The sequence below is a fragment of the Musa acuminata genome, chromosome BXJ2-5, assembly GCF_036884655.1.
Source record: "Musa acuminata AAA Group cultivar baxijiao chromosome BXJ2-5, Cavendish_Baxijiao_AAA, whole genome shotgun sequence".
NCBI lineage: Eukaryota > Viridiplantae > Streptophyta > Magnoliopsida > Zingiberales > Musaceae > Musa > Musa acuminata.
Window position 1 is genome coordinate 4384815 of NC_088342.1, and position 27833 is coordinate 4412647.

The window sequence follows — 27833 nt, forward strand, 5'->3', positions numbered from 1 at the left end:
CGCACCTCGGTTATGAACCCTTGGCTCTCCTACGAGAGGAGCTCGCCCATCGCCCAAAGTAGATAATTCCTCGAACCTATAGGGCCACACCAAATGATCCCTTATCAACATCAAATGAGGGGTTGTGATTCTGAAATCTATTTTACCATGTAATCTACTATGCTTATGTGCGAAGATAATACACATTGATCTTTTGAGATTATAGTATATGTTTCTTACCACATACTCCGAGATAGCTCATGATATTATATACATCATATAATATGGTTTGAATCTATTTTACCCATTCATAATGTACTAATGATGAGATTTCAGCAATATGGAACCCATTCTGATAATTCCATAATGGATGCTTAAGAGGTACCATCGCACATCACAAACAGCCAAATATATCCACAGAAGGAACCAATGAAACATTAACAATTATAATTCTGGATCGTCGAATTAACATACATCGACAAAACGGTTCCAGTAGTAAAAAGATCTGTAGTGTCTTAGAAAAGGAGGTTCAGAAGCTTTAGATGGATTACAAAAGCTGAAGTGAGGCTAAGAAAAGATTGCCATCTGAAACAGAAGCATAAAGCCCAACCTGCTATCACATGAACAACATGATGAGGATTCAATATGAACAACAACCAGAGAGGATCCTAACCCTTTGTTGGATATTCACAATTCAAACTGCAAAGCTAAATATATCATTCAATATATTTAGAAAAGTATGAAAGAGTAATACTTTTGCTCAGCTTGCAGTACAAGTCTGCCTTCAATAGTGCAAATCAGGTCATCTGAGCCTGCATGAGCTTCTGATCATTCACTGAGAGAATTGGGCTTCAAACAAGAAATGGGTGGGGAGCTTGCTTCACTATGCGGAAAACCTCTAAAGAGCTTGTTTGGTGGTGGAAGTCTCTTAAGCCAGCTTCATATAATGTCAAACCTGCCAGAATAATAACCGAAGAATATATTTGCAGACGCATATAGAATTTTCCAGATAGTTCCATGAATATCTTACATGTTTAAAGATACATCTACAAAGAAACTAAAACATCTAAAATAATAGGTATTAACCACAGACTAATGAGAGGTCAAGTATCGAAACTGTCTGCCTCTTTAAAACCATATAACGACAGTTTATGCTAGGGACAAAGTTACATGACTTCCGATTCCATTATGCAGCAAAGAGAATATAGTCCAGATGTTTGTTGGACAAACTTTAAGAAAATCTATAGTAAAACATGATCTTAAATAATGTCCATGATCAAATCAGTCGGCCTATAGTTGCCACAAGTTAGATTACACCAGATTATGTATTAGGAATTTTGCATCAAGCTTTGCTTCCTCTGGGTCCTGCTTAAATACAACCGAGGTGAAACCACGTCCTGTTTGAACACAGACCAAGAGAACAGTCTTCATTGAATACCACCAGAGTTATCCTGAAAGTAAAATCAAACTTAAGCTAGGGTCGTACAAGGTCATTTGACCAGCTGCTAGATGATGATAGTAAAATCTAGAAAAGTAAACATAATAAGACATGTTTATCAAAAGCAATGATATTATGTTGAAACTAATTAATTTCAAGCAAGATACAATCAGGAAATAATGGTAAAATTTACCACAAGTAGAATGATATGATGAGCTCGTGGATTCCATACACTGCTCACATACAAAACCGAGAAACTTGGAAGATCCCTCTAGGAAATTCGAATGTCCTTTGCAATATGGTCGGTTGCAGATATTGCACTTTGGAAGATCAAGCCAACACTTCACACACAGTAGATGGGAGCACACAGTTTCTTCCCCAAGTTCATCAAAATCGAGACAACCTCCACAGTCCTCACACCTTGCAATGCAGAAGAAGCACCCTCTGCATTCTGTCCATTGGGACTTCATTGACCTGCAATGCTTTCTATATTAAGGAGAGGTTTCATTAAATGAAATGCTAGCAAGTACCAACTGAACCATCATTAATCATGATATGAACAATCAAGTTAACTTGAAATCAAGCACAAGAACTCGATGATTCAGGACAGTAGACCAAGATGTCATTAGGAATATGACAATAATAGACTTTGTATGCAACAGTCCAGAAACCAATAGCTTCGATTAGGTTTGTGAGGGATGGTAATTTACTAAAGAGAAAATACTTGAAAAGAGTATAGATAATAAGTCTCTAACAACATTATTTGATATTTCACTCCAAATATTTGAAAGAAAGAAACTTAAAATTATATGGTAGCCAGAGGACACCAACCTGCAATTCTCCCTTGTACAATCAAACACCATCCTTACATGCTTGCACTTGGGGCAAATATCAACATCTATTGGGCGGTCATCATGATTGATGAATGTAAAGGAGTGCCAGTAGCGGTCGTTAGTTGGTGGTAGAACCTGTTGGTGATTACTTCCTAACAACAACAACTTGAGGATGTCAAGATGGTCTTTGGTTATGTTGCAGATACCATGAATCTGGAGAGATTTCAGATTGCCCTTGCGCTCATAGAGCCGCTGAACAATTCTTACTATACCATTTGCAGTCAAGTATGTGCATCCTGGTACATGAAGCTGCAAAATTTCGTAGACTTGGGTTTAGTGAACGCATGAGCACCAAAAATTTTGAGATTCTGCTGTCTAAGATAAAAGAAAATGGACCACACTGGCCACTGCTTTCCCGAGGGTTTTGCATATTTAGTTACCATCACTAGAACCACCATACATGCAAATTTTATTAGAATTCCTAAACCGAACTGAGCTTCTCTAAATATACAAGAAATAACATATCAGGTGCTATTTAGAACAGTACACAAAAGAATTTGACAGAAAATTTACATAGTCGAATCATCCAGCTTCCATGTCCTTGTACCTGACCATACTTAAATTGCCTAAATGGAATAAGATCCATTATCTATAACATCTATTTTTCATGTACTATTCTTATGAAGGTCAATATCAATGTGTGCTACCGTTGGATAGCCTCTTATATCTAGAGCATCGCATCTTGGATGCAGTAGAATATTAGTGATCACCATAAGCCAACTGACTGTAGCATTTTGGATGCATCTGAATCTTTGAATACTCTCCATAAACTCACTATTCATCAAAAAGGTTTCTTCATAAAAATTAACTCACACACTACAGTAATTACTGCAAGATTTCTTTTTTGTTTCATCTTACAGTGTGCCTAATCGCTGCAATTGCTGCTCTATTCTCACTGCAGAGACAGAATTAGTTCAAAATCTTTGCTTAGATTACTGAAACTCTACAGTAAAAGATTGCAACTATGGTGGTATTAAAGCTCATTCCAATGTCAACCGAAACAAGTACCAGAAGAAACCTTAAGTCATTCGAGGGGTGAAAAGTAATCACCTTGGCGATGCCAGGATTTCGATCCACAACCTGCATGAGCCCATCGTCCGTGATCTTCCAGCAGTCCATCAGAGCCAAAGATTCCAACTTTCCTTCAGCCCTCGACGTTATGCGCAGGAGGGCGTCATCGGTGAGCCGCCCGCTCAACGGACTCTGAACGGCGACGCGCCGCCACAGCAGGCCGTCTCCGGCAACTGCGTCCCTGAAAAATCGCGAGACCCTCTGGAAGGCCAGCAGCTCCGGCAGCCGGAGGTATCCCAAGACCAGAAGCAGGGCGCCGGTCCCGTCGGAGGAGCCGGCGTCAGGGTTCCGACAGCCGTCGTGGGATGGCGGTGGAGGGCGACCGACGACTGCATCCTCAGCCAGCAGAGGAGAAGGTTCCATTCGAAGGAGAGCTTCCGAGGCGAAGAAAGAGAGAGGGGGCACGAAGCAACGTCGAGTCCCTCGAGGAGACGATGACCGTGTTTGCCAATGGGAAAGCAAAGGAGATCATATATCGAACGGCTGCTTTAGCTACGGTGGGTCGGTGTGCGGGGTTTTGCTCTTAAGATTTTAGTAGTATCAAGTGATCGACATCTTAACAATACATTAAATATTCTTAATCTATGATATTAAATACTCTTAATAATATATTAGAAAATATAAATCGAATAATCTAAGCTCAAAACTAATTTAAATATTAAATTAGAATAATTAAAAATGATCAACAATACAGTTTTACAAGGTTTAGCACAATCAAAATCGACAAGCAGCTAATCTCGATTGGTTCTAAATCAGCATTCATATCAGATAATCAAATCTTAACTTAACATCATTAAATTTAATAATAATTATCAATAAGAAAACCATTCGATAATAATTATCAACAAAAAAAAAATTATTTTTTCTGATAACTAAGTGCAACGTAATATTGTTGTTTGTATTAGCTTTTAGTTTGAGAAAAGTCAAAGATAAAGATATAGTAGCCAAAATAGTTATTTTTTTTTCTCTCTCTCTCTATTGGTATTAATGGAAGAAACAAAAAAATTCTGTCCTTATTCTATTTGTCAGCTTGTCATGACATAAATCAGCATTCCTTTACTTCAACCACACAATCCTTGAATTCTACTTGAATGCTATTATCTTATGCTGGAGATATTTTAATTTTATTTCAGTATAGTTTGTGCTCCAACTCTTCAGTAGTGAAATTGCCATTCCCATCTAAGAAGGTGATACTGGAAGGAAACTGAATCAATTCGATCCCTTTATTAACTATTAACATCAGGCAAGATTCAAATCTAAGTAACAAGCATAACTACATGTAGAACATTCAGCATCATCCAACCTGTCTCAGACTTTGACTTAATCATTCAATCCTCACTGAACAAGGAAACAAAGGGAATATTTGTACTTGCAAAATGCAACAAATGACACACCAGAAGAGTTGTGTCTCAGCCAAAGGTGTCAGATTACCATGTCCAAGGCCAGCAAAAATGGACTTGAAAACAAGTTGAAGCAACATATCCAGGTAGGTTTCAACATCTGAATCCAGCATTACTTGCCATTTTGTTGAGTTCAATCATTTAAGAACCTTCTGTAGAACAGACTCTTTGATTCAACCTTTGAGGTTAAAATATCTCACTCAGACCTAATATAAGCCAATTTGAGGTTAAAATATCTCACTCAGACCAACTGTACAACTGGAAGCTCATTCTAATGATGACAAGGAGGGAGTAGCAATTCATATCTCCAGCCTGTTATTATCTAATTGACAAAAAACAGGGTACATTAACTCATATCGACTACCGTTCATTGCTAGACTTTATAGTTCTTACACAGATTGCATAACTTTCACCCCTTCGTTATCCTTATCGAAGAACAAAGCTTAAAGAACACTTCTTATCCAAGCTGCCAAACGAGTGATAAGTTCCATAATTATTTACAAAGATAGGAGTAGCTGGACTTTGTGGATGCTATACGTTATAATGGTCATACCTACAGAGCATATATTTTCTTCTCATTATCAGAAAACACATCTGGATCTGAATAACCAGAATAAAGAGACCAGGAGAAGGACTTGCTGCCGCTGGCCCTCTTGATACGCCTTTGAGAGTCTTCACCAATCCTGAAACGCTGTCGAAGTACAAGATAACTCATGGTCAACAGAGTTCCCACCATGATAGGACCTCCAACTGCTGTTATTGTCGTAGCCATCCATGATGCTTGCTTCCCCACAACCACATAAGCTAATGAGAGAAAAGCCGAGCAAGTGCTGAGACAGGCAGTCCACATGAGCTTGTTTACTACCGAAACAACCTGCTTTTGAGCACGGGTTTCCCATGCAACCAAAGTGATCTGTACCACAACGACAGCAAGAGAAATAAAGAGAGCAGTGGCATTCAAGAGGCAGAACACACGGAACCCCCTTACATCAGCTATATAAGCCTTGCCAACTTCTCCACCATCTTGGAGATACTGACCGGGCAAATTGAATATGGCCATGAACGCAATGGATGCAATCAGAACTGCTACCATTGTCACTGAATTGATGGTATTCTGAACAGCTTCACGGTGCAGTTTCCTGAGCTCTTTTGCGATCCCGGACATTCGTTTATTTGTTTTAGCATTCTGTATGAACTGTGTATGGACGTCATGCTTTATGTCACTGACAGTTCTCCGCAGCTCATCATCATCTTTGCCAATATTCCTTGAATGCTTGGCACCTGCCTCTGATAGGCTCTCCAAAATATCCATTTGAGATTCACCATATGGGATCTTTTCGGCCAAGTCCATTGCGGTTTCATTCTGATTATTGATGGCATTGACCTCGATAGACTCATAGCACAAAAGAAGTCGTACCATCTGCAAGAAAAGAGAAATATGACAGCAACACGATCCACTCAATAACAAAAGTTTCACTTTAAAGTTGAGTCAAGATAACAATAATGCAACCCTGAGCTTGGTGTCACTCGGACCATGGAAGCCATCGGAAAGAGCAAACTAGAAGTCATGAATCCAAAAGGTCATTACACTGCAGTAAAATATAATTTCAAAGTCCAGTGACTGAAAGTCAACGTCAATATGAATCTACTACAAAATGTTACTGAATGGTCCAAGTGCTGATACTAATGTTACTCGTACACCGAGCATAAAGAATTGAGTGGTTATACACTATACAATGGTAGACCTAACTCCATCGTATTTAAAAGAAGAATATACTACCATATATTGTGAAAGAGTCAGCAACAAAAATTAGTTGGTCGTCTTAATGTCAAGTTATGCCTCAAGGATTCATGGGAAAGAAGTAGCGTGATGTCTAACCAAAGAGAAAACATTAAAATCGCTATTGTTAAAACATTTTTAACCTGCATTTGACTGCTATTGGTGAAAGCTTCACAAGGTCAAAAGTCTTTCTGATCAATCAAGTAAAAAGGAAAAAATATAGTCTGTGATAAACAATTTTGCAACAAAATCTTTATACACATTTGTCACTATTACTAATATTACAAGTGGAACAGAGCTAGTATTTCTATACCTGTGGGCGCCATTTCCTGGTCGCTATGTGCAAAGCTGTGTTCCCCTTCTTGTCACGCATATTGAGAATAGCAATATCAGTTTGCAATAACGCCTCCACAACATCAAGACTGCGACCTTTGACAGCCATATGTAGTGCAGTCTGGCCTTTCTTGTCTATTATAGAGACTATCCCTGGATCTCTCTGTAGAAGTGCTTTCACGATTTGATAATAACCAACTCTAGCAGCAGTATGCAATGCCGTTTTCCCATTCTTCCTCACAATTCTTGCTGAGCTCTCATCCACATCCAAAATGGAATTCACCACGTCCAAATGATCCATGACCGCAGCTGAGTAAAGGGCACTAGTATTTGATGAATTACATACTCTGCAGAAAGCAGGCCACAGGCTGAGAAGTTCTTTCGCAATCCCTGTAGAAAAAAAAGAATGACCGGTCGAGATTCTGAAAAAAAAGTATATCGAGCAGCAAAGCTTTGATGTACTGCATGTCCAACCCATCCTACCAGTACAACCGACACCCATGATGTGAATTGGTGAATGGAAATGACATGATTGAGTCCAGATCATGATAAATAACTCAGAATTCTGGATAGTTGGACCAGCGATAAATGTTAACGGCGGCAGATCTAAGAAAAGCAACCAATTTTTGCTAGTTCAGTTTTGCAAAAAAAAAGAAAAATCTAAACTTGCACATGCAACAATCTACATACAAAGTGAAGGTTTTCTTCTATCATTGATGTCATAATATTCCATTAAAGTCAAGTCTGATGACTTATGTTTCGTCACATTTGGATTACTTACAAGTCAGCTTAATCTAAAAAAAACAGCTGTCCTAGAAAATTTGATGGCCTTCCTGATTGCATAATACAAGATCCAGAATATAGCAAACACATGAGATTGTATCAAGCAACATCCACAAGTACGAATTTCCCTAGATCATCAAAGATCGAAATGTAAACCCCATTTTAGCATTCTTCAGGATTCCAATTAATTCATCCATCTGCAAATTGCCTTTGAAAAAGAGCAGCCCAGGCAAGAGGCCCCTGCCAATTGGGGGAGTGTTGGTTATTGACTAAGGAAATGGACATACATCTCAAAACAAGTCAAAATTTCTGCCGATTGAAGTCAAAAGCTCACTCACCCATGAATCTAAAAGGGTGAATTTTGATCCATCGTCTCATTCATCTATTAAAACTTGCGTTAGAAATCGAATCGCAGACTCACAAGTACCCCAAAGAAGATCATTACCGACTTCTGCTCGCTTCGAAAAGCCCATCAGCCGCACAGATTAACACAATCGACAAAACATTTTGATTAATCGACTTCCAAAAAATCAAGTTCTTCACCTTTAATGCTTGCAAGTTTCAATTTTTTTTCATAGATAATGCATCTGGCTTTCCCTCTCATGGAAACGAGAAACCGATCAAAAGAGGACGAGATCGACAGCAAAAACCAGTGGGGGCGGGGGCTCACCCACATGCCCGAGCTTGGCGGCGACGTGGAAGGCGTCGAGGTCGACGCGGGAGCGGATGGCGGCGGCCTCGAAGTCATAGAAGCGGAGGAGGTAGCGGAAGAGCTCCTCGGAGTTGTTCTCCGCCGCGATGTAGAGCGGTGTCTCTCCCGCCTCCGTCTGGGCCGTCGCCAGGGCGGCCGCGGCAGCGGGGTCGAGCTCCTCGACGAGGCACCGGACGGCGTCGACATCACCCGATCGGACAGCGGCGAAGAAGGCCTGGTGCGATCCGAGCCATAGATCCATCACCAGTTCGAGTGAGTCTCCGCCTACCGGAAGTCTACTCCCACACACTACATCAATTGCAGAGAGAGAGAGAGAGAGAGAGAGAGAGAGAGGTGTCCTATCCACGGGTTTCGGTGGAGGAGGACATGGAAGGAATCTATTGGTCCTATTTTATGGTAAAAAAAGTGCATTTTTATTATTGCGGAGGGCAAGTCGAGAGTCGAACTGTAGCAGCACGAAGATACAATGAATGGGCGGCTTACGGTGGGACCGTTTCAGTTTTATCTTGCGATCATTACAATTGGAAGTCACCATTCACATCACGTCAATCTTCGATGACATAACAATCAATATTAGATTTATCCATAATTCTAAATAATTTAAAATTTTATATAATAATAAAATAAATTAAAATTATTTAATAAATAATAAATATATCCCAAATAAAATAAATAATTTCAAACAAGACATGATAATGATATAAAAGATTCAAGAATACCGTCTTAAATATCATTTTAATCAAAATATATTTGATTTATAAAAAATAGAACATAGAGTAAATGGAGAATATTAATAACGTATGAAATGTTCCGGAATATATCAACAACACCCTCGTAAAATATTCTTATGGCCCAATTATAAGTATATATATATATATATTGGATAACTAATATTAATTTATTCTTTTAAGATTTTTGAAGTAGGTATACTATTTTTTTTTAAAAAAAATCATCTTCCCAAACCCGAGAAATTATTTGGTTCAGGATCATTTGATTGATTGATGATAGTATAATCATTGATGCAAATGAAAAGTTATTTTTTCTTTTCTTAGTTGAGCCTATTTGATTTGAGTTTTTTCTAGTGTTCTAAATAAGATGTGGTTGCCATTGTCAGTTGGATTAGATGGCAGAGCAACACATGTTTTGGTAGATATGCTTCTAGAAAATATATTTTAAGATTAATTTCAAACTATTTGGGCAATATTATTGTAATTTTATTTAATTATAGATGATAAATAAACGTGCAAAAAATGATCACAAGGTAAGATTAGAGATAGGACTTTGTGACACATCCTTTGCTAGATTGGTCCATCTTAATTGGGAAGGAACCTCTTCACTCCAAAGGAGCATGGGTAAGTTGCCATGGAAGCTACATAACGTGTCCTACAATGGATACAATAGCCTTTCTTTATTTAAGACGATGAAATGAGTCATTGGGTGTTCCAAATCAACATTGAAGTCTTTCATTTCTTTGCTTTTAAACTAAAGAAAAAGGTTGGATATAACAAAGGTAATGGAAAAAGTGCATCATTTCTTATCCCTTTCAAGTCTTCCCAATTTATAGAAAACAATTATCTTACGATCACCGAAAGGTAAGGAACACTTTTTTTTTTTTCGCAAAAAAGTGTACTAGTTGGAATGTCTACGTGGAACCCATTTGTGTTAGTGCTCGACATTTAAACCATGAGAAAATAATGACTATTTAGGTATTTATGTATGTTGTATAGGAAACTTGATTGGAATTATCTATAAGTATAAAAATTATAATATATTATTATTATATAAAAAAATAATATTAAAATCTAAAATCAAATAATGACGTATTAAATTTATGATACATATCTTTCGGTGTCATTCAAAAAATCTTTATCATATTTACGAGTATATTATCATCGGATCCGAGAGTTATAATTATATTGATTTGTAAAGATAACTAGATTTACCTTCTTTCCTCTTCCTATTATTCATACAATCACGTGATGACTTAGTAATAAAAAAGAGATAAGAAAAGATCTATGATATCTTAATAACTGATTAAGTAATTTAGTTCATAGGAGTTTCTATCCTTTTATAAACAAGAGTAGAGTGTCTAGAATAAATAATTAGGAGAGTCCTAATATCATCTTCTAAAGAATCATATTATAATTATAATTTCTTTATATTGGTCGATCATAGTAATTATAATCTAATCATATCTATAATATATCTTACCTAATTAGATATGGTCACATAATATAATATTCTTCGACTTGACTGTTAATTAGTAAGATAAAAAAAATAAAATAAAATAAAATAAAAATTTATTTAAAAATAATTTTATTTAATTAGTTTTTAAAACTTACAAAATATTTTTATATAAATTTTATAAAATGGGTCAATAAGTCTAATAAATATAATAATATCATATTATGTTTGACTTTAGGAGTTATAGTGATTGTATGTTATTAATATTATATATCCTTCTATGTACCGTAATAGTCTTTTTAATGTAATCTAAAATAATTTCTTTAATTTATCTTGTCAAAATAATTTGTTAGCACATTCAACCATAATACGTACATGCATAAATATAAGTAGAATAAAAAAATTAAATAATTTTAATTACGTAAACAAGAATATTAATTATAATGTCTACTAAACATGTATTAATATATCTTTTATGTGTTACTAACAAATACAATCATAAAAATATATTCTTTTAAACACTTTAGATTGTAAATCTTAAGTGATGGACCAATAATCAATATAATATAACTTAACTTCTTAATTAATATTAATTATTTTAAACTCTTTTCTTCGATACTTTATACTATAATGCGTATAACTACTAGAGTACTTATTATTCCTAGATAAAAAAATTATTGTGACATATCATAAAGTATCATTAACAAATTGACAATTAAGTTTGGCTACACTAAGTCTAATGACCACATTGACAATTAATAGTCTTAAAGTATTTTATAAAATTAGCTTTTTATTGTTGATAATGTAATAATATGTTATTTTATTTTTTTAATTACTCCTTCGATTAATAAATATAAAATATAAAAATAGACTTATTGTTATTAAGATAATTTGTGTGGAAATGAAGCAAACATGTGTTATAATCCATCCACGAACGAATGGTTTTGCTGAGTGGGTAACCTGTGTGATTCTTTTATTTGCCAACATCATTTAAGAAGCATCATTTTTCATTCCATCAATTTAATTTGAGATTTTATATTGTCATCTCATTTTCATATGAAGTAACCCATCACTAGCAAAGTAGACACACAATTCTCTCCTACCCTTGTATTCAAACATAACATCATATTCGGACATCATACTATTTATGACAAGTATATTTGGAAGAAATACTTCAATTTGAGTTTTCTTCGGATTAATAATCTTGTCACGTTTAAGATGATGATGATGATGATAATGATCATGTATCTTACTTCAAATCATGAGTGTTAAATATGATACGGTTGATTCTTGAAAAATCTCATTGGGCTTAGATAGTTTTTCCTTAAATATTTGGAAAAACTTAGATTTGATTTTTTTAAAAAAAATTTATTGGATATGATACTTCCATTTTTTTAATGGTGATCTAATACGCTGAGTTCTGTATGGTTTCTAATTTTGATATCTAATGGAAGATGGAACTTTTGACTTTTTAAAGATTTGTTTGACTTTTCTCTTGTTAACAGAGTTAATAGTGTCGATGTGATGAAACTATCTATAATGATAGTTGGTTTTCGAGACATGAGAGTGTCATGACATAGCTATTACAAAGTCAACATATCTCATTTATTGCACCTTCCTAATGCAAGTCACAGGTGGTGATGTGTTTGTCAACCACCCCCTTATGCCTGTCGGTGAAGGTATTTTGTTAGAAGTTACTTGACGTCAACATCGGATGGGCTTGCAGTGTTAGGATTCTATGAGCAAAAGTTATGTGCCTTTTATAACATTGATTTAAGATCGATTGATCATTTATTATTTCAATGTTTTGTTTCATTGACTTTTTGGTGTGTATGTAAGGATCGGCTCGGTTTACACTTTGATTTCTTCGAATTTTGGCTCAATGATTTTTGAATATAGGAAGGCTCTCTTTCATTTCATTTTCATGGAGTTCTCCAAATAATATCATTTTTATAAATTTAACTCATTATTCTATTATTTTATTATTCAAAACTATTTTTTTTTGTTTATATTGTACTATCAAATCCATTAAACCTAACGGATCCTATTAAATGAAAAAAAATTTATCAATTTATTATATCAAATTATTGGCTTTACCGCTCGACCTTTTATTGATTTTTTTGGGTTATAGGTATCTTGACGTGCGAAATAATAATTATTATAAAGCAAAAGTTATACCGGAGGGATTTTGTTTGACTTTTGAGGATGATTTTCATTGTGTCCAATTAGTCTTTAAGACGATGGTCAATATTTTTTGTACACAATTTTCTTCCCCTCGGAGAATTCTGAATATTATTAGAAACACTTTTCACCTTATATATTTGCCTGTAAAGCAATGCGTATATTCTGTGAAGGAAATCATATTATTGAGTAGCTGAGCAGTCATGTTAGGGCCAATAGATTTTCTAATCTTCCGAGGAATTCATTTTCTCCGGATGTAAATCTTTTAGTTCATGCTGAAAAGGATGGGATTGCTTCGTTTCGTCAATAAGATAATTTAGCTTTTTTTTCTTCTTCTTTTTATATTAAAAAAAGACGATCTGTACTAAATACAAACAACGGGAATTGAAGTCCTAATCAATCACTACGCACAAATGATATATTTTCAGATACTTCTTGATACGAGAGAGAGAGAGAGAGAGAGAGAGAGAGAGAGAGAGTGATGACTGCATAGAAAGTATTTGGCAAGGAACAAAAGAGACAACTATTTTATCCTGCTATTACAAGTCAGTCAATCGAGGATGCTATTTCCCTGCCTTATTCCGCTGATATATAAAGAATCGTGAATCCTGCAGTTTCTATGTACAGGAAAGAATGGAGTTCTCGGTCAGTGGTGTCAGTGCGTGCTGCGCCGAACAGTTGTCTTGCTCGCTTGAAGTCGATAGAAGCTCTTGCAGTTTATCCAGCGCTTCACTCATCCATGCATGCTTGCATACTTCTCTTGCTTCTGCCACGCTCACCTGGTTCACGGAATCGACAAAGACATCAGGGAGGGATCCGTGAAGGAGGATGATGGATGGATGCATGCATGCATCCGGTCCGGTTTGCATGTTTTCTAGCTATACCTACCCATTTCCGTTCTCGGGCGTTCATCTCCGGCCACTGTGGCAGCACCTCTGTGACTCTCATGGCGAACATGTGGTGGATCTTGTCTTGCTCCTTGCTAGGCCATTTCCCAAGCTTGCCCTGTAGAATCATGGTGATCGGTCAGGTGTTCTCTTCTGCAGAATGAATGGAAAGAGAGGAGAGTGTTGAGTCGGGAGCTGACCTCGAACTTCCCTCGCACGCCGGCTTCCTCAAATGCCTCCCTGGAGGCTGCTGCTTGCATGCTTTCGTCAAGCTCCCAACCTCCCTGTCAAGGAATACAAAGCATTTCAGGGTTAGAACATTGCAGTTCTACGATGCAGATGGTAGATATATGTACATGTTTGGTTGGTATATGTACCTTTGGGAACATGAGTTCACGTCCCTTTTGAGAGCTTACGACCATAACCTCGATCGCTCGATCGATGTCTGCTAAAGATGGCTTGTCCATCTTCTTGAACCTGTAGGGAATGCATCTGCGTAGCACAAACGCAAGGCGACATGAGATTGATGGAGGCGAAGAAGATAAAAAGAAGATTCTGATTCGAGTCCAGTTGCAATCTGATGCCAATTAGCCACAGAATCCGTGAAGGAATGAAGGCTAGAACAGAGGATGAGACTTCCCATCCATGATTAGACCCAATGGTCGATGGAACACAAAAGCTCCGGTTTTAGCTTCAAAAATCTCTTCTTCTTTTTTCACCCTAATCGGGATTGCGAAAACAAATGCATCGACTCGGAAATCAAGATCAAATTCTCATGTCAAATCCGCCATACTCGTCGCATCAAATGCCACCAAAACAGCGAACAGAAGAAGATGACAAGTAAAACGCACCCGGCGACGAGGCGGCAGCCGGAGTTGTACCGCTGCAGCGTCCTTCCGCGGCGAGAAACCAACTCAACCATTCTTTCACTGGAATTTCCTCACCAGAACCTTAGTGGAGTGTACGAATCGATTAGGATCAAGCCGCGGTCTCGTTTCGAAAGAATCCCGGTCTGGGCGACTGAAGAAGACGGAGTATTTGGGATCGAAGTGGGGCAAAGGGGAGCGACAAAAGCGGCTCCTTCGCGACGGCGCCTCTTTCTCTCATCCAACTGCTGCCTCCGGAGACGGAACAATCCAAGAGGGGGAAGCAGAGAGAGAGAGAGAGGAGGGAAGGCAGGAGGCACCGATGGTTCATGGGGAGATCGGCGATTATATATAGGAGCCAGGGAGGGGGCGGAGGGACGAGAAAGATTCTTGGTCTTCGTCACCGCGGGAGCGGCTCGTTCTCGGTGGTTTCTTTCCCTCTGTTTCCATTATCGACGTGTCCCGAATTAAATATATGAAAACGCGTTGATGCTTTTTATTTTTTATTTTTTGGATAATTAATTATTTCCATACATATTTACTCGAATTTTAAACTCATCACAAAAAATAAAAAATAAAAATAAAACACCTCAAAACACATCATTTATCTTCATTTGATAATTAATTATTTCCATGCTTATTTCCTTGAATTTTAAACTTGTCACAATAAAAATTAACAATAAAAAACCCCAAAACTTGCACTTATTGCTCATCATTTATCTTCATTTGATAATTAATTATTCCCATACTTATTTACTTGAATTTTAAACTTATCACAATAAAAATTAACAATCAAAAACCCCCAAAACTTGCACTTATGCTTAGCATTTATCATTTATTTGACAATTAATTACTTCCATACTTATTTACTCGAATCTTAAACTTATCACAATAAAAAATAAAAAAATAAAAACCCCAAAACTTGAAATTATGCTCAGCATGATGGGATTGGGAAATTCCTCTGCATAAAATCATTTTTAGGTGTAGCATATATTTTGTCAGATTTAAAATTTCAAATTTAGTGTAACATTCTAGAAAAGTTTTAAAAATTATACAAAAAACATAAATACCAAAAAGAAAACTTTGATGCGCTTATAGTCACAATAAAATAGAATATCATCTAATATCTAAATGATAGTTTATGGAGACTAACTAACTATAGTCAATTATTATTCTCACTTAAATTTATAGTAAATTATAGTTCATCTTTAGTCCTTGCAACTCCAATCAACACAAATGGCAAGGCTTGTATGACAGACTAATAATATTTCTCTTCACAACATTGAAATCATTCGAATTTCCATTTCACAAAGGAAATGCGAAAAGTTTTGCATGAGAGAGATAAAAAGTTCATAATCTTATGATGAAAATGATTGATATAAATGGCCGAGATATATCTACCACTCGGTGAATGTGTTACAACATCACATGCTATTGATGATTGATATATATGCATATATATATGTATGTATATATATAATCCGTGTCGGCTTGTCAAAGTCAACGGTGAGAACCCAAGCTGACTCTATCAAGATCATATTACGCTAAACAATCTTGTCGATTGTGGCAATTTCGTGACTCAATAATTGGATTGACCGAAGACTCTCTCAACGTGCCGACATATTTGTTATTGACTCCGTCATCAACCAAATTTCCATTCGTTTGCACTTTAGAGGACGAGACCAATTCCGTATCAGCTACTCTCGCTATTAATCAAGGATAAAGCACTCAGCTTGTTGTTTACGTACTAAGAAGACTCATTGGGAAATGCTGCCGAGGTTCCTCGAACTTGCCCTTCTTCCTCCGTCTCTCCTTCCCCTCCGTGTTGCATGCATGCATGCATGCGTGCGTGCCCTTCTTTTGCGACGTCATACGTTTGCCAATCCAGTCACGTAAAATATCTATGCTTTTACACCCAAACACTCTATATTAACCTATAGTTAGAAGTTGTTAACCTGAGTTTTCTTGGATGAGTTAAGAAAACAGGTATGTATGAAAGATAGATAGATAGATAGATCTTACCATTTAAGATGGTTGTTTATGTAGATATGGCGCACTAAAACTTATAATGCCAAATGCGTAAAAATTAATTACTAAGAAACTTGCATGTATCATATTAAAGCTGGAGCGAAGAATCCAATCTGTATGAGTTATAATAATCATAGCTCCACTCAGTTTCATTTTTTTGGTCACATTTGATGCAACCCAAATAGATCAGATTTGATCAACTTGATAGATAGTATGTGGATCCACTTTGAAATTACTGTACCTACATAATGAATAGGTTTTTTGATGCAAATATTAGTAATGCATCGTTAGCTACTTATGGCATGCATACAGAGGATGATGATATATTGTTTCTTTTCGGTTCTACTTGTATAATATGGTAGATATTGTAGCGTGTTGAAAGTGAGAGGGCAGCAAATAAAAAGGGTGGGGAGACCACGCGGTTAACGTAACAGCGACGTTCCGAGGGAATGCGACAGGAAAAAAACAGTGGCGAGACCGAGTTGATCATATACATTATGTGGCAGTGAACGTTCCCATTATTTTGCATTCAAAGGTCAAACGGAACCCTCTCGAAAAGAATCAGAGGTCGAAGCCGAGAAAGCAGCTTCGACAACAAAAGGCATCACCGGTGAGTTGAGAAAGTCTGCAATAAAGGCCGAGAGGGGTTTGAGCTACCGTTTTGGATTTCTTTGCCGTACTTGTATGCATCTAGATGGTTAAACACCTCAGCATCAAAGATGTGACAATGTTCTGGAAGCAATCGGACGTCTTCCACGACGAACTCGATCGATCAACAACCACGCTGTGTAAGTGCTGCTTAAACTCGTCTCAGGAATGGGTCATCGTTCTACAGCCTAAGGGGCTATTGAGATCGATGGTAACTTGGAAATCAAATGTAATACTAGAGAAAGTCGCAGTCATTACTACACAAAAAACATGGAAGAAACATTGATTGGATCAACGAGATCACTTACTTACCTCCCCCATTCTGCATCGCAAAAAGAAAAAGAAAAGACCGGGGGAGAGAACAATATGAGCTTCAAAAAAGGCTGCTTTGGAAATGGAAAACATTCACCACGATCAATCCCACATGAAAGAGGCTTTAATAAAGCATCCAAGGAAAGCCACATACAGTGAAATACTAGGAGGTAACAACAAACAGGCAAACAGGTCAACTAGTCTTAACTGGATCAGAAATCCATGGAGCAAGCCACACTAGTTTCGCTACAATCAACTAGGGCACTCTGAAATGCCAACAACAAGAGAGAGAAAATAATCTGAACTACTGGTTCCGGCGCATATGTAGTAGGAGTCTGTTCTTTATAAGCCCAGTCCAAAAGACTGGAACCCAAATACCATAGTGTGATACTTTCACGATTTTATCACACCCTTTAGCAGGAATCCAAGCACTCTGCACAAGCACCAGATTGCATTAAGATGTGTTCATTGCTTCGGCATGATAGGTATCCAACTCCTTATCCAGGTCATCTGCTGACTTCTCAACGTTTTGCATTCTCCCACTGCCACGGCCACGACCAATGCCTCTAACACTGCCACGACCAATGCCTCTAACACTACTGCCACGGCCACGACCACGACCACGACCTCGCTGAAAGCCTCCACGATTTGTCCTGTGCATTAGGCAAATTTAGATAATGCAATAGCTAGCACAGAAACACAGATAAAAATAACACAGGTTGATCTAGTACAATAGACAACTGAAATCATTACAAGTGATGAATTTCCTAAAAAATAACAGAAATTTGCATGGGTGGATCAGACTATGGCACTCACCTGGGCATAAATAAGAAATTATTGCAATTGGATGAAGATCCTAGGAAATGACAGCAATTTGTTGGGCCGATTATCTAGTGACTATGTGCTCTATGTTATCTAACTTACTGAATTCTTGAGATTCTCCATTCGATGCAAGAGAGACAAGATGATATAGCTTAAGACTGAGTAAATTAAATGATGCACACTAAGAAACCAGGCATTTTCAATTGTTGGTTGCAGAAAAATAGTGGAGATGTTGCAGAAAAAGGTTAGGGAATTATGCAAAAGTTAAAAGATTTTAAGACACAGCTTGACACAAGGATCCCATCTCTTGTACCAATGCTCAGAACGATAGGTTTCCATAAATATATCTTGTGATGCAAACAATGAACCATGAAGTAATTGATCTTATTCTTGTTTAAAATTGTAGAAAGCAAATATATGTTTGCAGTATCATATGGTAAGTTCAGCTTCCTGCATTCTAGATCAGTGGGGAAGAATCCTCTTGATTGGAGCCGTATGAGAAAACATGTTCTTCTGAATGCCAGGCCATAAAAACACAGTTTTAATATGAAATATCAAGTTCATTCATTGTTTTTCTAAAGATGGACTACTACTTAGATAAAGGATATAATCAGTTTGATTCTTAAAGGATTCTCAATGAAAAAAAGGTAACAAAGTGTTACCAACATTAAGTTATTGTCTATGCTACAATAATAACAGAAACAATATATGAAAAAGTAATAATAAGAGAACTAAAAATGTAGTTAAGATATATATATTTGAGAAGTTTTATTAAGTAGAAATTTCAGGTATTTCCGCTTGATTGCTTAACATGATGAAGAGATTGATGAATATATTATTCATAAAGTAAAAATTGATGATTAAAGTGGAGAGGGGTGTCACGAGTTTTGGGTACCATAATGTCATTTAGATTAACAGAATTTTGTAAGATGATTGTTAGATCAATCATACTTTACGGATCTGAAGGTAAAGCAAACATATACAAAAAATTTGTCACAAAAATCAGAATATTGAAGTGAATGTGGAATTTCCACGGAAGACAAAGAATAGGGTTTTTATTTGCCATAGCTCAAATAGAGGACAAAATGAAGAATCATCTACATTTCTAAGTAGGTTTTAAATAGTGTGGCTAGATGAGTGACAAATGAAGAGCTTAAAAGACTTTCCTCCAACCCCATGACAGATTTATATAGTTGATCTCAAATAGTTGAAACATCACGACTTATTGTTGAAAAGTAGTTCCTTCGTTTGGTTTCTTGCTTGGCCTGAGAGTGCTCCTAATCAAGGTATGCAATTTCGTATCGTACTAGAGTATCGACGTTCGTTCGGTATATATACATATATATATATATACATATATATATATACATATATATATATACATATATATATATATGTATAATTCGATGACGTCGCCTCTCTTCTCCCAGGCGGGACGACGTCGCCTCATTTATATATATATATATAAATTAATAAATATATATTTATATATAAAAGATTATATATATATATATCGTTCTGTTCGGTAACGGGCGATCCGTATACCGGTAAGCTAATGGACTGATACGTACCACTTGTACCGAACGGTACTATTCGAAATTGCATACCTTGCTCATAATCAACCTAAACACTGTCTAAGAATCCTAACAATTACAAACATAATATAGCAAAACCAACTAATATGGTACTAAAGAATATTGCTCTCACTAAAATAAAAACAAAATTCTGGATAAAATCCCAGAAAATAGACAAACACATCATCCTATAAAAAAATAATTAAAAACAATACTAGACACATGCTTGACTAGACTTAGACACGATTTAACAAAATTAACTCAACCCATTTTAATACACCTGAACTCAACCTGAACCCCACTGCATCACGTTTAGAGCCAAAGGTGACACATATGAAGAGTTTGTAAATAGATATGTTGCACTGTAAGATGAGAAGTCTCTGATGTGCAATTAATGTAACACCCAAAACAGGACATACCATCAAATTCCTGGCTTATGATTGGGTATTATGTTTCTTAAACTGATCCACGACATAGCAAACCATACGTGCAAAACAATATACAGACATGCATAAAAAGTCTCATTACATGCTCATGGCAGAGAAAAAAGCAACCATCCAAACAAACAAAAAATTATAAAGTGCATTAAAGTCAAATAATGATGTCACAATGAGCCTAATAGGGATATAAACAGCAATCAAATAATGCAATCAACCCAATAAATGAGGTAGGTGCCAAAGAAGGAGAAAAGACTTAAGCTAGGAGGAAACAACTAAACAAATAAAACTACCATGATTACACAAAAAATACTGATGGTTTGCAAATACCAGTTAAAATTCAATAAGGTTCTTTAAAAGGTAGATATAAACAGCATTAAAGAAGAATTTTTGGTAACCACGAAATGAGTTTCTATGAGCTTACCCAGAGGCACGATTAAAAGAACTTGAACCACCTCGAACAAATTGTGGACTGAAAAGAAGGTTTCTCAAAGTTAGCTTCCAGCAAAAAACCTCATTCAAAATTTGGGTAAGTGAAAGATACTCTCTACTCAAGAAGATTTATGTCTATGGACATCCAAGAAACCTCATTCAAAATTTTAAACTAAACTTCATGAAGTTCCTAGAAGTTTAGGTTCTACCGAAATGAAATGTTTTGACATGATCCATTCAAAGATAGGCTTACAAAATTAGTGTGTGGAGTGTGGACATTCTTTAATATCATCTGAGATAAAAGGTATCATTCAAACACCAAAATCAAATATATGGTAAGATAATAAATAAAAATGTAAAACAAATCTAATTAAAACATCATAAAATTTTACAGTTTAAGAAAACATCTAAAAATATATCCTTAGGAAAAAAAAACATATATCAACCTGCACGCAAACACACAAACACACACAATGTAATAATTCAATGCACTATACTACCCAAACATGGTAAACAAAGTTGGAGTCCAATAAGAGAGGAGAAGACCTACGTGTTACAAACTACCAAGTAAACATGAGGTGATTTCTGATAAAGAAGAGAAGAAAAACAACACTGAAATCCCAGACACAGCACACTCCACAATCAATTTTTTCACATAACCAGAATTAACCTATAGAAAAAAAATTAGGTAAGACTCATTAAGTAACAAATATACGAAGACCTATGAGTTACAAAGTTGGAGTCCAATAAGAAAGGAGAAGACCTACGTGTTACAAACTACCAAGTAAACATGAGGTGATTTCTGATAAAGAAGAGAAGAAAAACAACACTGAAATCCCTGACACAGCACACTCCACAATCAAATTTTTCACATAACCAGAATTAATCTATAGAAAAAAAATTAGGTAAGACTCATTAAGTAACAAATATACAAAGACATCAGTTCAAGACATTGACACAAATCAGTAAGCAAAAAGATAAATAACAGAAGAGAATCACGTACGTCATAACAACTGTCCTTTTTCCTCTACCATTTGGACCGCCAAGAACATTCACACGAGGAGTGATAGGCAAGCCTAGATTAGTGCCTATAACTTCTATTTTCATGGGTTTCCCATCCAGCTGCACATTGTTATATCGCTTTAAAGCAGCCATGGCATCACTTCTTCTTGTATACACCACTTCTGCTGAACCCTGTAAACAAAATTAAGATTTCAATCAACTAAATGCAAGAGACAAAGAGAGGCTTCTACAACAGACTATTCCCTTGTATCATCCACAGCAACAACAATCCCCTTAAGGAATTGTATCCAAGTTTAAAGGGCAACATAGCACAATCATTCCTCTGAAGAGTCAACTGAATCACAAAGAACAATATTGTACAACCTTGCCACTACACCAATGTAAATGGTTTCTGCGTCAAGCATGCAAACTGTTCATGTGTTAAAGATTATGCTGTTCACATAAGATTATGATGTTCACATAACTTATCACTGTTCCTATGTTTCCATGTTAAGTTTTAGGATTTACCTATAAAAACAATCCTGATGGGCTTTTTCATTATTGAAATCTCAGTTGAATTTAATGTGAACTTATAAGGTCATGTTTGCTACATAACTTATCAGTTAAATTTTAACTTTTACAATTAGAGCATGTCCAGTTGTGATATCTTTATACATCAATGGCATGAAAAAAAAGTAAAATATAACCCTGGGCAGCTTACTGCTAGTAACTTCTTTAATACTTTTTTCGACCATGTTGACAATGGCTGCTTGGTATAAGTTTGAACAGACACATTTCTTGACCCATCATGTGGACTGACATTTTTTTTTCTTTTTTTTTGTGATTATAAACAAAAACGTCCGAGTGTTCAATATAATAACCATACTTCCTCCCATACAAATACATAAACAACATAGATAAACAATGGCATTCAAAATAACAGCTGAAAATATAACAGCCATAAAAAACAATCATTTTCTAGATTTTATTAGTTCCCCTTAAGTTAAAAAGGGCAAGGCAATTCTCCCATGCTTCGATCTTAAGAAGTCATGGTAAGAAAACTCATTCATGCTGAATATAAAATTACACTTTCTATTTCCTAAAGCAAAAAAAAGAAGAAGATAAGATGCAATAAAGAATTTTGTATGCTTTATATGCAACAGTCAATCTTGCACAAAGAATAAAAGAACAATATGCTGGTTGTATTAGAAAAAGACAAGCTACTCACACTTGGGCGACCAGTCCTATCGTAATGAACTGCAAATCGCTTGAGGTCACCAACTTCAGAGAACAACTCCTGTAGTAGGATTAAAATTTGATTAAATAAAAAGAATATATGACCAAAAGATAGTATAACTTGGTTAACTTAAGGATTCAACTCACCCTTATATCTTCATTGGAGACCCCATAATCTAAATTCGAGATGTAAAGTTTTGTACCAGTTTCAATTCCTGAAATGCCTGCAGCTACCATGCTATCATCAAATAGATCATGTCTCCATATCATATCCTTTGTTCTGCTGAAGGACTGATGAAATTGCAACCAAAGATCCAGATCATGGAACAGATGTGTTAGCACATAATCACAAAAAAAATAAAAAGTTCACTGTGCATAGTAAGTCTAATATAAGAATGAAGATACGTTCTTATAATAAATATCAACAGCAGCAAATTCTGCAGTTGGAAAAGCACTTTTTACCAATATAGAACAAATCAAATAGCATATAAAGCATGTAGATAAGAGTTTACGATGAGAATTCCACCAAAATAGCACATAACCGGAAGTAGAGAATTCCACCAATATCATATGCTGACCATAAGTTACTGGTGAGAGCTCCAGTTCCAAAGTACGAGCCCTTAAGCACTTCCACAAAAAACGACCCCATGAACTAGCATACAAATTGAGGGCTTGACTGTCGAAGATATGAAGTTCCAAATTTAGCAACAGATCCCTTGAAATTCTCCCCTTTAAATCCTTCATTAATGAATTAAGCACCAAAAAGTAATATAATCTGAATGCTGTGTATGAGCCTCTCCATGTAAAAAGTTCTGATATCCAGCCCTTCGTGTCTTGGTTTCTAATGATTCAGATTCTTGAAGGTATGCATAAAAAAGCAACAGTTTTGGGCTTGCCTTGGCAATCTTGTATGGAGATGGCCGACTGTTAACCCTGAGAGAGCCTTGATGAAGCATCCCCATTCCCCTTCCACGAAAGCTACCACCACGTCCACGGCCCCGCCCTGGGCCTCGCCCTCTCCCCCTTTGACTACCAGTTCGGTTTTTAATGAGATCATCCAGTGACATATCCAAAGATGTAGCCATTCGACAATGATTAGGAAATTGCTGAGATGATAACCAAGACCTGTAATAAAAAAAACCAAATTATATTCTTTCGATCTGTCCATTAAAAAAAAGGCCCAGAAATAGAAAACATTATGGTTACCATAAGAAAGAAATATCTTATAGACAAAAACCATTGCAAATAAAAACCTAAGTAGGAAATAAAAAGTGTAAACTAATCAGAACTACAAACTAAAGAACTGTAGTGTAGACATTTTAAAAGTCTTAACAATCAGATGCTCTAGATGGCTTTATGAAATTTGATTGTGTCAATAATTGCAAAATCTCCCTGGCAATCCTTCGAAGTGATCATAACAATAAAAATTAAGGCATGACTCAGACACTTGGCCTTACAAGGTCTAATAGCACACTCAAAGCTCGCTCGAAGCGCCCAACACCTCGGTTCGGGCGAGTGCCCAGGCGGTGCCTCCTTGAAGCGCACCACTTGGTCCACACACAAGGCACTCAGTCCTCGTCTCGCCCGAGCACTTAGGCGAGCACCTATTTAAATCACTGCATACAGACAAAAAAATTTGTGCTTCTTGTTGTAGGTTATTTTAGTTGATTTATCGCGATATCTTGAGGCATTTGTGGGCTTCTGACCTATTCATTTGATGTCTTTCTCTATTGCCAATCTTTTTGCCAATTAACTTTGTTTTTGTCGTTCCTCACGATAGTAGGAGAATGGAACTTTGCTTTAATTGTTGAATGTGAACTTTGGAAGGAGATTTGTCTGCATTTAGCATTGAACACAGCTAAATATATTGTTATTTCCCAATAGAGTTTGCTTCCTTGAGGGATCTGCTCCCTTCGGCTCTAACTGCAGATCATATGGTCTTGTGGTTTCACCAGTAGGGAATCCTTTTTTTTCTTTCTGAAAATAGCAAGTGGTGAAGGCACAATGTTGTTTATGAACTTTGTTGTTTATGAAGAGGAGAAAACAACACTTAGGTATCATCAATTTTAGGGGAAAAATGTGGTGGCACGATATTGTTATTGTTTGATTAACATTAAAAATAAAAATAAAAAACCAGATGCCCCAAATTGTCTTGTGGAAACCCAATTAACACATAAGCAGAATGTGCATCATATTCTCCACAATAGCACCAATCCTTGACGAAATCAAAGCAACTGTCTAATAGAACATTAGCATATAATAGGTAATAACACTATCCATACCCCATAAAAACATTCAATTCAAGGAAAAAACATTAAATCTTTCTTCCACAGGATAATGTAGTTACCAAGCTTATTTAATACAGTGCATAGTTGGTGTAATATTCTTGAAACACCAATGTCCATTTCCAAAAATGCCATGACTTAATAAAATTTGCATACACAATCGAGATTAAAAGAAAAATATTTTAAGAAACAACCCACACCAAGCAATTTGATAGATCAACCATCATTACGAGAATTATATCTAGATATTATCATAGTCATTCAACATACTATATTAAATTCTCATAAACAAAGAATCATCAAATTGGAGGATCTCGTTACTCTGAATGACCAAAATTTACACAAAATTGACTTCATGTTTGTAATATGATAGAAATATAATAGAAATAAAACATGTAAACTTCAAAAAGTGCCGGACAACCCATGACAAGCCACCTTCATTGTGTAAAATGGATAATTACTACTATTTCAAAGGTTGGGTAATTCTCACCATATTCTTACTGTGTGTTTAATAACTATAGTCACACTGCAAAATCGTCCCTAATGAAAAAGCATATCGACCATCAAAACACTAAAAGCCCAGCCTTCAACACCCAACACCAGACGCCAAAAAATTAACTGCACAACAACTAAAGCAATCTGTTTAAATCTATCACAAAACAAAGACCAAAGCGAAAAAAAGAAACAACCAGAACCCAAGAAAACACCTGCAAATAGTTAGCTACTCTGATCCAACAACAGAAAAACATATTGTCAGGCATTGTTCAACAAACTGGGGGGACCGGTACATATCGCCCGGTGCTTATCAGTCTGCCAGTGGACCGGGATATGAACTGCCCAAAAAGGGGCGGTCCAGTTTTCGTTTTAACCAGTCAATTTAGGGTATACGAGCGCGAGCACGCAGCCACACGGTCATGCCGGACCTCCTGGTATTTCTCCTCCTCCTATTCCTCTACCTTCTCATCTTCTTCCCTCGCCCCTTCTGGCACCATGATATGCCCGGAATGGACCCGTACCCAAAACTGAATAATTCAGGGCTCATAATCACATCATACTAGCAACGAGTTAACCCGCAGAAAAGATCAATCGGAAGAAACACCAAGTAAAAAACCACGTGAAAGATCAAAGAGACGATTTAGGGGCTTACGAAGGAAAAAAACCACAAGATAGAACAAAAAAATACCTCAAAACCACTACGAAGTCCTCCCCAGCTCGCTCAGAAAAAGATCATCAGAAGGGTCGGCACACAAAGAAAGGAGGGAGAACTCGGGCGAATTCACCGGGGAGCGGCGGATGAGATTTATAGGGTTAGATATCGGAGAGCGATAATGATTCCGGCTCTCTACTCGGCCTCGGCCTCCTGGGGATCGAACTTGGAAACCGAAACTTGGACGGATTCGAGCGGGTACGGGGGTTGCTAGGGCTTTAGGGAGAGAGCAGAAACCGGGGCAAAGCTTAATGGCTAAGCGTTAGGGCGACTGGATATAGACACGAACGGCCTGGCCCTTTTGATAGCCTAAAGCCAGATGGGCCCCCGTCGGCCTGGCACACCGTCCCCTTTGTGGGTCCCACACCATTTTGACCATTGCCTAATAATAAAGAACCTTAAATCTCAGCCACGCACAAATATTTGAACTATTTTACGCATTTAAAGGCCTCAAACCTCGAACAATAAATACAAAGCTCATCACCTACCTACACGAAAGCGGACCGTATACAAGTCCGAGCTCAACTTGATCTACGATAGATGGATCGGGCATTCGTTGGGTGGCCAACTTATACGAATATAATGGTTTGATGGGCTTTCAGGGTGGATTTGATTTAAATGAGTATTATTCATGTGAGCAAATTGGATCGTATTATGCTATGCCTGTGTTAACAGAAAAAGAAATGAATAGTATATTCCCCCATTGCTACGTATCGTGTACTGTCTACTGAGATATTTGTCCGAGCGACTGCACGCTCGGACATGATTGCCACGTATCTCGGTCCCCCTCCACCTTCTCTATCCAATAAAGCGCATGTTTCCATCGCAATCCACGATGGCCCACCCAAATCCACGGGACAAAAAGCCGTGCCTTCCAAAAGAGACACGGCCTTTATCGACTCCTTCCCCCCTCCCTCCCTCCCTCCCTCCGTAGGCTCGTCGTCTGACCTCCGAAACTAACGGCTCTTTTCCTCTCCCTCTTCCCTCTTCCCTCCTCGCCCGGCGACCCACGTCACCCAACCATCGCTACCAACGGTCACATTATTACCATCATACGGCGCAGACTCGCAGTCCATTAACTCCCCGTCACGTGAAGCTCCGTTTCCGACCGGATCGCGTGTGGCCGGTCCGATCAAACCGGTCGCGGTCAATCCACCCGACCCCACGCGCCATCAACCACCTCACATCGATCGCCGCGCCGCAAAAGGGCCCTCCGTATTCCCACGTGGCTCTCTCTCGTTGGTCCATTATCTCAGCGGCGTATGCCGTCCCATTGCCCGTTGCTGCTTGCTCGCCAACGTCCTCCTCCCCCGTCTTCCTCCCTCTATTTATTCCGAGCTCCA

General features: G+C 37.2%; 4 protein-coding genes and 1 long non-coding RNA gene across 9 annotated transcripts; all 5 read right to left on the bottom strand.

The window, feature by feature from the left end:
* Positions 1-390: 390 nt before the first annotated feature.
* Positions 391-3894, bottom strand: LOC103984054 (F-box protein SKIP28). Of its 2 annotated transcripts, none has more exons than XM_065108124.1 (4): positions 3361-3894; positions 2249-2559; positions 1611-1891; positions 391-934 (listed from the first exon to the last, which is right to left on the bottom strand). In XM_065108124.1, the coding sequence occupies exons 1-4, from the start codon at positions 3742-3744 to the stop codon at positions 831-833; spliced, it is 1080 nt and encodes a 359-aa protein (XP_064964196.1). In that variant the 5' UTR covers positions 3745-3894; the 3' UTR covers positions 391-830. The 2 variants fall into 2 exon arrangements, with proteins under 2 accessions (XP_064964196.1, XP_009399734.2); XM_009401459.3 differs by having other exon boundaries at positions 922-1430; positions 3361-3890.
* Positions 3895-5070: 1176 nt separating this feature from the next.
* LOC103984055 (ankyrin repeat-containing protein At2g01680) lies at positions 5071-8757 on the bottom strand. 2 transcript variants are annotated; one of them, XM_065108125.1, is made up of 4 exons: positions 8348-8757; positions 7378-7500; positions 6875-7284; positions 5071-6201 (listed from the first exon to the last, which is right to left on the bottom strand). In XM_065108125.1, exons 1-4 carry the CDS (start codon positions 8628-8630, stop codon positions 5335-5337), a joined length of 1683 nt encoding a protein of 560 aa, XP_064964197.1. In that variant the 5' UTR covers positions 8631-8757; the 3' UTR covers positions 5071-5334. The 2 variants fall into 2 exon arrangements, with proteins under 2 accessions (XP_064964197.1, XP_009399736.2); XM_009401461.3 differs by lacking the exon at positions 7378-7500 and having other exon boundaries at positions 8348-8755.
* LOC135612189 (uncharacterized) lies at positions 7582-8341 on the bottom strand. The gene is made up of 2 exons (XR_010486819.1): positions 8016-8341; positions 7582-7917 (listed from the first exon to the last, which is right to left on the bottom strand). It is a non-coding gene; the product is annotated as an uncharacterized LOC135612189 (long non-coding RNA).
* Positions 8758-13222: 4465 nt separating the features above from the next.
* Positions 13223-14833, bottom strand: LOC103984056 (nudix hydrolase 17, mitochondrial). Its single transcript, XM_065108126.1, has 5 exons — positions 14493-14833; positions 14019-14133; positions 13842-13925; positions 13643-13759; positions 13223-13533 (listed from the first exon to the last, which is right to left on the bottom strand). The coding sequence occupies exons 1-5, from the start codon at positions 14561-14563 to the stop codon at positions 13372-13374; spliced, it is 549 nt and encodes a 182-aa protein (XP_064964198.1). The 5' UTR covers positions 14564-14833; the 3' UTR covers positions 13223-13371.
* A 2754-nt stretch (positions 14834-17587) lies between these two features.
* On the bottom strand, positions 17588-26765 carry LOC135582104 (THO complex subunit 4D-like). 3 transcript variants are annotated; one of them, XM_065108130.1, is made up of 7 exons: positions 26467-26764; positions 23895-24123; positions 23146-23289; positions 22991-23059; positions 21764-21954; positions 20753-20800; positions 17588-18148 (listed from the first exon to the last, which is right to left on the bottom strand). In XM_065108130.1, exons 2-7 carry the CDS (start codon positions 24081-24083, stop codon positions 17950-17952), a joined length of 840 nt encoding a protein of 279 aa, XP_064964202.1. In that variant the 5' UTR covers positions 24084-24123; positions 26467-26764; the 3' UTR covers positions 17588-17949. The 3 variants fall into 3 exon arrangements, with proteins under 3 accessions (XP_064964202.1, XP_064964201.1, XP_064964203.1); XM_065108129.1 differs by lacking the exon at positions 20753-20800 and having other exon boundaries at positions 26467-26765; XM_065108131.1 differs by lacking the exon at positions 26467-26764 and having other exon boundaries at positions 23511-24038.
* Positions 26766-27833: the final 1068 nt, after the last annotated feature.